Here is a 12,515-nt window from a genome sequence, read left to right on the forward strand (position 1 = left end):
TCGTATAGTTTTACCAGTTATCTATAAAGCGTGTCGGTATCTGAAGGCTTTTAATATCTGATGTTTCGAGTTAGCTTTATGGCTCCACCATTAGGTTGCTGGACGTGATTTAACATCTGTGGTCCAGATATGCCTTAACTAGAATAGCTGACATCAGCTTCACTGACATCAGCTTCAGGCGGAATTAAAAGTAAATTTACGCTTAGACATTTAAGAGCATAATAAATGTCAGAAATCGAAAGACACGCTAGCAATTGCTCATTAAAGGGAGATCTCCGATACATTGCTTGCAAAGGATACGCACAGAAAAGGTAGAACAAAGAGGTCTTCGATAAATTGAGAAAAACATTTTAATTCAGATCTTTAAAGCACTGAATTCAGCTCTGAAACAATTGGTACATGTGTTACCAAAAATATGGCACATATAGCCACGGCTTGTTCATTTGTCCAATGAAACGTTGGTACCACCTCGAGCTCCTCCTTACCTAGTCTTAGCGATATGCAGGTGCAAGGCAACTAACTTATTAGTCAAGAAGAAATCCAGTCAAGTCTGGACCACCTGAAAACGGACCCGCAAACTGTGCCTCCAATCCATATGAGAATTCTGTCATGCCAAAAACAGTTATTCGGTTGGAAATTATCAAACATGGTTTTGTCTCCTGCCGCAACAGGTGTCTGGAAAAACAGCGTGTGCTCCATGGATGATCTAGTCAGGTGCATCATCCTGGGAGCCGAATGCGCAGTTCTTGACGATGACACCCAGATACGAGGATTAGTTGTCGTCGACGACCTCAAAGGTTTAGGCGTTCACCACCTTGCCGATTTGACACCGGGATTTCTCCGAAAGGTCATCTTCCTTGCGCAGGCAAGTGAACGTCTTAACTACGTGAATTCGTGTCTACTGTGGTGCTTCTTTCCAGATCGAACAAAGACCTAGAGAGGCCTTACGTCGCAACTACAGGAGATGCATTTGTGTGAGCTTTACGTGTAAGCTTAGTCCAGAACAATGGAATGCTATTCACCGTTTGTCTCGGGCCCGAGTGTAGTCTTGTTGTATCTTGTTGCAGCTCTGGCAGGCTCTTCCGCCTTAAACCTTTTTGTCAACCACGCTCAGAACATTTCTCCTCTGACGTTATACTCACTTTTTTGTTTGTGGTTGCGCTAAGATTATACTTTCTAGTTTTTACAAGCACGTTCCTGCACGCCCGTGTCAATTGCTCTATGAAATACTCTTCTTCTGTAAATAACGGGTGCTTCAGCGACTACTTTCAAAATTGTTTATCATAGCGAGTAATTTCTAAAATAGAGAACAAAACTGTTTCAGAAACATACTCTGAGTCACGGAGCGCATAATCCACCATAAATATTAAAGCGACCGCGTTAATATTTATGGTGGAGTATTGGCTTTGTGACTCAGGGTATGTTCCTTAATGCGTTAATATCTCATTCACTAGAAAATGCGGCGTCAGCGTTGTGAGCAGAAAACCATTGGCATGGCTCTAGGAGTTGGCAGCTCGCAGCTGTCATATGGCCGGGCGCTGAGAGGTTGTAGAATTGTGCGATGTTACAAAGTCGAGACTAAACGTAGTGGTGTCTGGAGCTCGATCGGTAGCGACTCAAGATCTGCCAATTGCGTGTTGCAGCTGCAAATTCGAACTAGTCGCTCTGCAATGCTACTTTATACGCTTACTTTTGCTCTGCTGCTCTCTAATCTGATGTCTGTGCTGTAGGACATTAATATAATTTTTTTTGTCTCAATAAAAAGAATGCACAAGACGAGGCAATACAGCGTAGGCAGTTCGAACCGGGCGCCGTGGTCGCTGCAATACGCCATCAGCGGAAGTCAAGTTCCCACCGAGTGTCCTACACCTCTAAGGCGATCAATTTCAGTTCGAGGAGGAAAAGAAAGTACCTGTCTTCTTTACACTGCTTGGCTTGAGCGAAAGTTTTTCGCAATGTGATATTCTCTTTTGCATGGCTTTGAACTTTTATGTCAATAGTTAAATACGCAGCTGGATTAATAAACACTTTGATTAGTTAGTTAGAAGCGATCAACATCAAAATAGTACAATTTCAAGGCTGTTTAGTCCGCAATGCCTGCGAGGATGTTCTTAAAATGTATATACTTCAATTTTTCATTTTTTTTTTCAATTTATAACTCTCCAATTTAAAAGTTTTCAACGTGTTCTCTGAAACACTTGGTACGTATTACCTATTGCCCCTGCTCTTGTTTGCTCCGTACTTAGAGTGACTTTTCATTGCTGTTATAAACCGAAGAACCGTCAGTGAGTTTCGTAATATGTGTAACAAACAGGAAGTTTCAGCTCATGCGCATGACATCGCGTTTATCGGCGTACACACGTTAACCCTTAACATGGCTATTCGTTTATTGGACGATTTTGTTTCAGTGTCAGGTGCTCAGATAGATCGTTCTAAGAGTTGTGGCCTCTTGTTTGGTACGTGGGGATAGACACTGATATTGACATGGTCATCCATGACACAAAGTACTTTGGTGTCCCTCTGAATTCCTCGAAGCATAGTGAACTTTGCCTGAAAGATCATGTACCACCTCTTCAGCTGTACACCCTTACTTCCGTCCCCCATAATCCCTATATGTTTGGTAGGGGGACCACCTGCAGACTGTTTCTCGTAACTAAAATATATTATGTACTTCAAATTATTTATTCCACTAGCTTTTCTGCCCAAGCGCTTCCACAGGGTGTTCCGTGATATTGGTCGGCGCGACAACCTTTTCTACTATGTAGGCGCTGACGGCCTTAGTGAGTCCACCTAATATGTCCGACAAGTAGTTTCTTGGTTCATGTGTTTCTGTGCACTCCACATGTGCTAGTGCTGTACCTTGAAGTCCATTTTCAAAGTATTTTACCTACCCTCATTGTCTTTTCATGCTTCTGATGATCAGTGTTTAATGGGGTTTATTGCAGAAAGTGTATCCTGTATCTGGCAGTTTGTTTTCTCTGTTATTTTTATACCCTCAGTTTCTGTTTCAGTTTCGAGGAAGTGGTTCTAAAAGGGTTTAATTTCAGCGCTCTTCCCTCCGACGAGAAAGTTCTTTGTGTATTGTGCTTTACTGCGACATGACGTACTCCAAAGAGTACTAAAGAAATGCCCCTCTTGCCACGTAGAAAGGCGTCTTTCTATTTTCTAGAAGCTGCCACCTAACCATTGCCAGTTGAAACATTATACACAAAATGAATTTTTTTCTGACTTGGGTGAATTGACAAAGCTGCGATGTTCGGAAAGCGACTGAATATTGCTTCCTTAATTGCTAAAACACGATGCTCTCCTGAGATCGTGTTATGAACATGGAATTAAAGTCTTAATTTGACACTGCATTCCAAGCACTATTGCACAGCACTGTATTTTTATACTCTCTTAAGCATATTGTTTCTAATTGGCCTATTCGGCCTCAGAAAAACATGCCTGGTGGGTCGACATTATGAAGCTGCGGTTTTTGCAAAAAACCCTTTAGGAGATTTATTTTTCATCTAAAGTAAAGATATGGCCAGACTTTTTCAAAGCGCATTGGCCCTCTAAGGTTGTCTGTTCTCTGCACTGCCTATGTTCTTGTTTGTTGCTGCTTAGTCGTGCCGCATTCCGCGTCATGTTAATTGTATATTGTTATCTTAATAGTTTGTATGAAGATAATGCACACATAATGTTTCACTGTCATATAGAGAATATTGAAAACGAATAGGCGTGGAGTAGCGGGGAACTAGGTACCTTCAGTTCGCTTATGCAAATGACCTCACATTTTTGTACGCTGACAGGCAAGCGTCAGTGAGGTTATTCGTTTAACGGAGGTGGTTCAGTATCAGGTGCTCAGATCAATCGCTTTAAGAGCTGTGATCTATGCATGGCTTGCTACGTGGGGATCAGTGGCTGCTGAATATGCTGGTGTCACATAGACATGTATGCCACCTGAGTACCTTGGAGTCTTTTTGAGTACTTATAAGCGTAGGGCACATCACTGGAAAGATCACGCACCAACTCTTAAGGGCTATGGCCGAAATTTGGCCCTATAATCTCTCTTTTTGTCAGGACTAGTTCCTGCATTTTATTCCACGCAACTAAAACTTATAAGGCACTTCAAATTATTCATTGGACAACGCTTTCTATTCGGCGCATTCTTAGAGCGCTCGTTACATTCGTTTGAATTCGCATTTTGAATCTATGATGCCTAATTATCTTTTCCAGCCTGTAAGTGCCAATGGCCCTGGTTTACTCCACCTGTATGTTCGGCAGTTTCATGATTCATGTTTTTCAGTGACAACTAACACCCGAGCGTACGTGCATTCTTGCAAGGCAGTGCTGTAGCGGTTCGAGCTGTGGATCTAACGTGTTATTTATTTATTTCTTCTTTACGCTTTTTTTATTTCCCCCCAAAAGCATGGCTGCGCTTATTTCCTGCACTGAACTTTTTTTTTCAGCCCATGTTAGTTTTCTGCACTAGACACAGGGGTCACAGACAAACACAGCTATTTCCCATACAGCTAGGCCCTATACAGTAAGCCCTTACACACAATCCTGTATAAAATTTCCACCAATTTTATAAGCACACTTGCAAATCAAATTATGTATGATTGTCAGTTGTGTGCTTTCTAGCTGTTGAACATATCTCGTTTATTATTCCTGATGTTATATCAATTTCTTTTTTGCAGGATTCCTTCCCTGTCCGCATCAAATCCATCTACTTCATCAATGCTCCCATTTTATTTGAAGGTCTTTATTCTGTTTTCATAAGGCCTTTCTTGTCAAAAAAACACAAGAAGCGGGTAAGATTTAAATCACATTGAAGTTTCTTTGAGGACTTAATGCAAGAAATTGGTATAAATAATGCGTTCGCTTACTCATAAAGTCTTAAAAACATCTATTCACTCCTAGCACCTCCACAGCATTCCTCGCCACCTAACGCAATAGGTCTTATTTTGCTCGTGATTTGTGAGACGACATCTCTGGCTGTGACTCCTTGTAATGGCCCCAGGTGAAGGAAAAAAAAAATGAAAAGAGGAACATGAAACAGTTCCGCTGTGTTTTATTTTACGTGCCTTCTCGCTGGAAATTGCACAAAGTGTGTTTTGTTGTTTCCGTGGGTAAGCAGACGACGTGAGTCTTGGATAAAAAATAGAGCACTGGACAACGTGACTGCGACAACGGTCACTTGTTCGAACCGTTTCTCTTGGACGATTTCTTTCTTCTCGATAATGGTTATGTACCTCATAATCACTGATCCACTGTCACACGATCCTGTTATGATCACGCGGTTTTCTTTTTTAGGCCCACTTTCATTCAAAACTGAATTTTTTCTGGAGCTTTAGTAGCATATCAAGCTGCTTATACGTTTTGGTAGTTATTGGTTGCCCTCAACATTTAAGCTGCGCAGTTCACATTTAAGTGTACTCGAGTGACTGACAGCCTTTCGCTCAGCATTGCCTTTGCCAAAGCAACTGTGCGCGCTGCAGTAGGCCGTAGTAGAGGATGGGCTGGGTAGAAGGGAATGACGTAGCTTGCGCATTAATAGGTCATATTTTCAGCACTTTGCTTTGTTCCTACCGCTACAACTCCGCCGTCTCTTTTAAACCATTGCATGTTTGTAACCTGCTCAAGGAAGTTGTTAAAACACTCATTCCAACTTCCCACGCTTTCTGGTCTTTTCAAGTTCAGTGCAATCTAAGAATGAGCAATTTTCGGTCATCGAACAGAGACTGTGAATGGACCAGTGCTTGAAGATCCCTTTTTAATTGCAATTCAGTACGAAAGGATGAGGAATATTGGGCATGTTTCACTTGATAAACAGCTAGTCGTCTGCCTTATTTTTCTGTAGCATATATCCCCTTTCCTCATTTGGCGTTTCTAAAAAAAAAAAAATATTTTGAAATCTGCTTGCTGCACAGAGTGCCCTTTAGTTCAATGGCAGCTTGGCTTTACCCCACAAAGGCGTCAGAACGTAATTCTGGAATTCCCGGCATTAAACCGCGTTTACAGAGATGCAGATGTAGGTCAAGAGCAGCCAGCTTGTCGTGTTTCATGCCACCATTTCACTCAGCTGAAATGTGCAACTTTAGCCGGCTATAGCGAAATTTAGTCTTTCATTGGTGAAGCAGTTGAGAAAAGATGAAAGCTCAGGAAGAAGTTAGTTTGACGAAAACTTCGAAGCGTCATTCCAGTAACACTGAATACGTTTTGCACGCTAGGTTTTGTATCTTTCGGAAAATCGAATAATGCATGTGCACTGGCCTCCAAACAAGTTGGCCTCTCATTGCCTAGGCTGTTGATGGCCGCACAACCCATCAAGCCTGATCATATACCAAATATTTTATCTTGCCCGCACAGTTGTTATCCTGTGAATCGAGGGAGATCGCCTGTTGCGAGACGATCTCAAACGCACGCTTGACATGCATTGCAAGTATGGCGATCTTGCTCCATTTTTCAAGGTGGTCAAAGAGATCGTGTTTTTTTTTTTAATATTACTATGCTGAAACTATTGGAGCCTCTATATAAAATGAGGGCATACGTCACGTCTTTTACACCTACGGTATAAACTCTGGATCCAAGACAGCTTCTCAGGCTCCAGGAAGCATTGACTGCCCCAATACCTTGCTAAATAATTGAGGACTGCTTTGCACACACAATGAATCGGCAAGCTAAAACTCGAGAAATACCACCAATAGATGAATTTGTGAATTTTTTAAAAACCTCTACTTACAAATCCCGTACGTGCCATGTCGACTTTTATCGTATTCTTCACTTTAAATGTACTAAAAGTGGCTCGAGTGTCACAGCATTTTCGAATCTGGAGGCTGCCGTTACTCAAGTGGCACACCTGGTAAGCCGCGTCGTCACCAAAACACATTTTATGAAGGAAGAAGATAGCGTCTTGATAATGCAGGCGCTCATCATAAGCCGCATAAGATAAAAGACAACATATTTGAATCTAAAGAAAGCACAAGTTGGAAACTTCAATGCTGTGATTCGCAAAGCAATCAAAATCATCAATGGCTGATGTATACGGTCGTCTACACAAAGTCCCCGCCACCTGGACATTTGCCACACATAGAAAGGTGTTGGCGAGGAGCGCACAGTAAACCAGTTAGAACAATTAAAATAGATAAAAGGGCATGCAATCACCACAAATATGCGATTCAAAAAAGTCGTAGAACCAAAATGCACCAAATAGGCCATCCAGAATGACATCTACGCATACACCAGCGCAACCCCCCCTCCCGCGAAATATGCATCCTACTTTCGGAATTTACATTAGTACACGGACGTCGGACGCAACCGGACAAACTACCAGGGAAGGCAAGCTCACTTAACCAGTGTCAGATTCCGCCTTTACAAGAAATGCCTGCTAAACTATATTACAAATGAGAAAGCCGCAGTAGAATAGGTTGCAATTGCTTAAAACTTTCGATGCTTAAACAACATGCCATCATCTTTAATGACTGGCAGTCCCCATACAAAAACTATCTGACGCTCAACATTTCTGACATGACAGGTCAGATCACACGCTGTTTCGCAGCGTACCAGCTTTCACACATCTGTATCACATAGGCTGCGGGATGTGTTCGCCTGATAAGAAAAGAGGTCGCCAACGTCTCAACATTGGAGCACGCCTAATCAGCACCACTGCCAAATAAATTTCGGAAAAGTCGGGATGCACTCAAGATGTATACCGACATCATCCAGCACTACAGATTTGATAGAAAAACACAAGAGGAGAAGCAGTAAAACTCTGAAAAATCATAACCAACATTCACGTCCACTGTACGTGACACAGAATCTCGCTCATCGCTTACAAATATTAATACGCATTCTGCAAAGTAGTAAGCTTCCTACATAATAGGATGAGGGTTCAAGGACCTCATGGGGCAATGAGCCCCAAAAACCTCCGATATGAAGCTGCAGCTTGCATTAGCAACGCAGTTGGTGAGCCACACTCGGTAGATGGCTCGGAAATATTGCTCCCTAGATTGAGAAGGCTACACATCAAGCGAAAAAGACTTCTTGGCTGCTCTCAATAAAACTTTACCTTTATTTCTCTACCGGCTTCCTGAAGGACCAGGCAGGCAATTGTGGGGCTTGTACCGTACTTCAATCCAAAATTTCCTTGGCTGTCGTGCAGGTTTACTTCATGCGAGTAACAGTGAAATTAATCTGGGCAAAATATTCTATGACGACGCATTCCATATTGCCAAGAGAGGGCGCAGTCATTCACCTCCAAATAAGCATTGTACGTAGAGCATACATAAACTGACTTACGATGACGAAAACGTATTTGAAATTTGTCATCGGCAAAATTCCCAGTAAAAGATTTCCTATACATATTGCGTAATACAAAATCCCAAAGTATTAGTTTCTTTGCAGCCGGGTCGTCAGATACTATTTGCGCACATTTCGACAAGAGTAAGATCTCTTCTCATACATATTGTTACGTGGTCAAAATGTTACGTGGTGACAAGCAGAGACTGCACCACATGGCGACAGGATGAACGATGATAAAATGTCTGGCATAGCGCGAGGGCTTCTCTCGCATCATTGCCGATCTTCTTCTACACAACACTCCCCGGGGCCACCGAGCGATCGTCCCGACCGTTTCGTTGAAGTCAATGGTGACTTGGTGGTGTAGATGTTCAAGAAAGGATAGAAGAGAATGATGCGCTTGCCACCACGATGACGATGAACACGATATGTTTGGGTGATCCGCCTCCCTTGGAGCTGTTCAACCATCCGCCACCAGAGTCCATGGGACCGATGGCTCGAAATCGCGACGAGCGGCTGGGCGGGGGTTGCGTGTACATGTCCGGTTCTTTTAGGTCCTTCGGGTCTGTAGGGTCCTTGGTCTTGGGTCTGGTTGGTCTGTCTGTTCTCCTTATCTTCAAATCTGGGCTGGGGGGCTGGACGGTGGTAGTTGGCCGAGTCTGGGCAGGAAGGGCTGGGGCGAAGCTGTTCGGCGATGTCCCAGGGCCCTCGGTAGATAGTCTCGGCTTACAGATGGCGTCGATGCTCCAAGGCTAGGATGGGGATGTCACATCCCGCACCTCCACCAAAATGTTAAGTGGTGACAAGCAAACAGATGGCCCAACATGGTGACAGGATGAACGATGATTAAATGCCTGGCCTAGCGCGAGGGCTGCTTCCGCGCCACTGCCGATCTTCGATATATTTCTTTGAAGTGATCAGTGTCTGTTTCAGAAGTCGGTCGAGAAGGCGTTGACAATAGCAGGACGAAGCTCTCACTTGCCCTCCTTCAATGAAGATGCTTTGGACCCTTACCTGTCTCCCTCCGAAGGCTGTACACTTCCCAGCGTAGGGGGTGCTCTTCCTACGCCTAATCACGATCACATTACTTCGAATTACTTATTAAGACTGTTCTCCACTCTCAGGTTTTTGATTCACAAGCAGCCTTTCTTGCTCGCGAGAGCTGCGCTTACGCCCCCCCCCACCCCTCCCCCCCCAAAAAATAATAATAAAAACTGTGCAATCGCTTCTCCTTCTCACTACACTAAAATATTTACGGTTCTGGTTAGGATGCAGTTACCAATATAGAAACGCTTAGCAGCCCCAGTGTTCTTCAGAGCTTCTTCTTCGTGCCCGTACTGCTCACACGTTGGAGAGTCTGCAATTACAATAGGATGGGAATAGGAGTTTGTATACGCCACTCATAGCCACTGGTGGCACGACATTCTAGCACCACAGTGGTTGAGGGCGAATGGTGAAGAGATTGCGCACATACGTTGTGACTGCCCTCAGTTTAAGCGAGAGCGTGCCCTCCTGGCTGCTACACTCCCCCGCTTGGACTCTCGCCCTCTTAGAATAGTTAAGAATCTGGGTCCTTGGACGGCACTTCCATCAGAAAAGAAATCGGTGAAGGCGCTCCTTAAGTTTTTAAATGACTGTAGGTTGAGTTCTAGACTTTAAGTGTACGCCCTCTACCCCCCTTTACTGCAGATCTCTGAGCATGTGAGAAACTCCTTTCCTTGCCGCTCTTTCTCTCCTTATTCTGCCTTTGTTTCCCTCCCTACGTGTAGGGTAGCCTACTGGGCATCGCATAGTTAACCTCCCTGCTTTCTATTCTATTCTATTTCTGTATCTCACTCTTATTCGAGCCGAATAGACAATCAGTGTTTTATGTGCAGACTTCCCAAAAATATTCATCCAGCAGTGCTTGCTTCCGAACCTTGTTACGTGGAGCGTGCTGCATCTCAAATGTTCCGAATCAACATACAGTGTGGACTTCACTCCTCTGAGGCTTTGGATTTATGAATGCTGTAGAAGAGCTGTGAAGCTGATTTGAAGCACAGCTATTGGGGTATATATGTTTAATATAGGCCGTTTCGGTCCCTCCAGTTACCGTAAAGATAGAAGAGATCATAGTCAAAGCAAGAAAGCCGTTTTAGGTTTTAGGCCAGGTGAAATACCGCTTGACACCGCGCGATATCGATGGAATACCGCACGTAATTGTTTCTTCCCACGAAGCGTGCTGCTAAAAGAATTTTGTTGAAAGATGTTTAATTTATGGCAAGCTAAGAAAACAAACAATATTAAACAAATTTTTCGTCATTCAGGGTAGCTTGACAATGAATTACACAGCACCGAAGAATAGGGCTTGCAGGCCGTTTTGCTCTTTGGACCGATTCTTTTTTTTTTTCGACTCAATTCGCAAATATTTTTGCACTCTTGAGCAACGTCAAACACGTCAAATTTAAGCTTGCTGGCAATGAACATGGAATGGACCATGCTACTTACATATTTATTTGATTAGGTAAAGGTTTTAAACATCAAAGGTCGTTAAGAAAAAAAAAACGCCCCTGTTTTGTCTCATGTCACTTTCTGCCTTACCCATTACACATAAAGAGGAGTTCCACGTGGGCGGCACATCTCCCTGTATAGCACAAATTTAAGAGTGGTCACCAATGCATGCCATCTTACGACAGCTTCAGTGCCTTAAGAAGCGTGAAATTGCTCTGACACAGCGCGTGAACAAACGCTCCTTTTTTGTGTGCTATCTAGGTGATCAGTTTCTAAAACTAATGTGAAATATTTTCTGGTGAGGAGTTTCCTTTCTCGTGATAATAGCGACGGAAATAGCTGTTCCTGCCTCAGTAGCAGATTGCGCTGTACTAGTGCTTGTCCCTGAAATGAACTATTGGTAAAACTAAGAAGGTTTCTAACTCACATGTAACATGTAGCATTTCAAATGTTTGTGCTATATATATATATATAAAACAGTAAACTTTAATCCGACGTTTCGGCTAAACCCCGGCCGAAACGTCGGTATAAAAATTACTATTTTTCGATCGTGCGTCATCTCCTTTACGTTTATGCCCTACCGGACCCATTTGAGCTTCAGCCCCCTCCCAATATATATATATATATATATATATATATATATATATATATATATATATATATATATATATATATATATATATATATATATATATATATATATATGAAGGACAATTACAATTCATTCGGCCGGCCCGTCAAATAAGTCATATTGTTGTGCAAGTTTTCCGGTGCGTAGACCACTGAGCTTCATTAGCGCACTGCCAAAAAGAAAAAGATTTCCCAGGTTGCAGCTGAAAATTTAGGATTACTCGTGCAAAATGGTTATGACCTACTCGTGTCTTTCCCAAATTTTTCTTAGGTCAATGATATTGCGAATTTGTATTTGGTAGGGGCCCAGCTTATGTTACCTGTCCTTATCGTGCTTTATTTCAGATTAACATCATCAGCGGTGGTTTGTCGGAACTTGTTGGTCTTATTTCTTCCGAACTGATCCCAAAGGAGCTTGGCGGGACGCTGGAAGACTTCGACTTCGAGGAACAGGAGCGCCGCTTCCACAAAAAAGCCGAATACTTTGAAAAAATACAGCAGTACGGCTACTTCAATAAATGAACCACCCCACAATTCAGGGAGAAAGGGCCAAGTGGAAAGTTAATTTACAGTTAGTTGTGTTGTTTGATTGCTTATTTACTTTGTTTTGTATGTGCAGTCTTTATCAAAATTTTAACCTCGCCGGTGTGGAGCAGTGCTTACGACGCTCGACCAGTGTTCCCAAGGACGCGGGATAGAATTCCAGCCTCGGCGGCCGCTTTTCGATGCAGGCGAAAAGCAAGGTGCCCGTGTGCTGTGCGATGTCAGTGCACGTTAAGGAACCCCAGGTGGTCGAAATTTCCGGAGTCCTCCACTACAGCGTCTCTCATAGCCTGAAGCTGCTTTGGGACGTTAAACCCGACCGACCAACCAACCAACCAACCAACCAACCAACCAACCAACCAACCAACCAACCAACCAACCGACCGACCGACCGACCGACCGACCGACCGACCGACCGACCGACCGACCGACCGACCGACCGACCGACCGACCGACCGACCGACCGACCGACCGACCGACCGACCGACCGACCGACCGACCGACCGACCGACCGACCGACCGACCGACCGACCGACCGACCGACCGACCGACCGACCGACCGACCGACC

At 43.7% G+C, this 12,515-nt stretch overlaps 1 protein-coding gene across 1 annotated transcript in view; it reads left to right on the forward strand.

Annotated features, from left to right (window-relative positions):
• Window positions 1-11,925, forward strand: part of LOC146191887 (alpha-tocopherol transfer protein-like) — a 41,585-nt gene extending 29,660 nt beyond the window's left edge. Inside the window, exons 6-8 of the mRNA XM_084600391.1 lie at window positions 672-865; window positions 4,683-4,796; window positions 11,749-11,925. Of these exons, the coding sequence (XP_084456517.1) occupies window positions 672-865; window positions 4,683-4,796; window positions 11,749-11,925 (485 nt within the window). The remainder of the gene's footprint in view (window positions 1-671; window positions 866-4,682; window positions 4,797-11,748) is intronic.
• The last annotated feature ends 590 nt before the right edge of the window (window positions 11,926-12,515 follow it).

This window comes from Amblyomma maculatum, chromosome 4 (assembly GCF_055883805.1).
Source record: "Amblyomma maculatum isolate TAMU_Amacu chromosome 4, ASM5588380v1, whole genome shotgun sequence".
Taxonomy (NCBI): Eukaryota; Metazoa; Arthropoda; class Arachnida; order Ixodida; family Ixodidae; genus Amblyomma; species Amblyomma maculatum.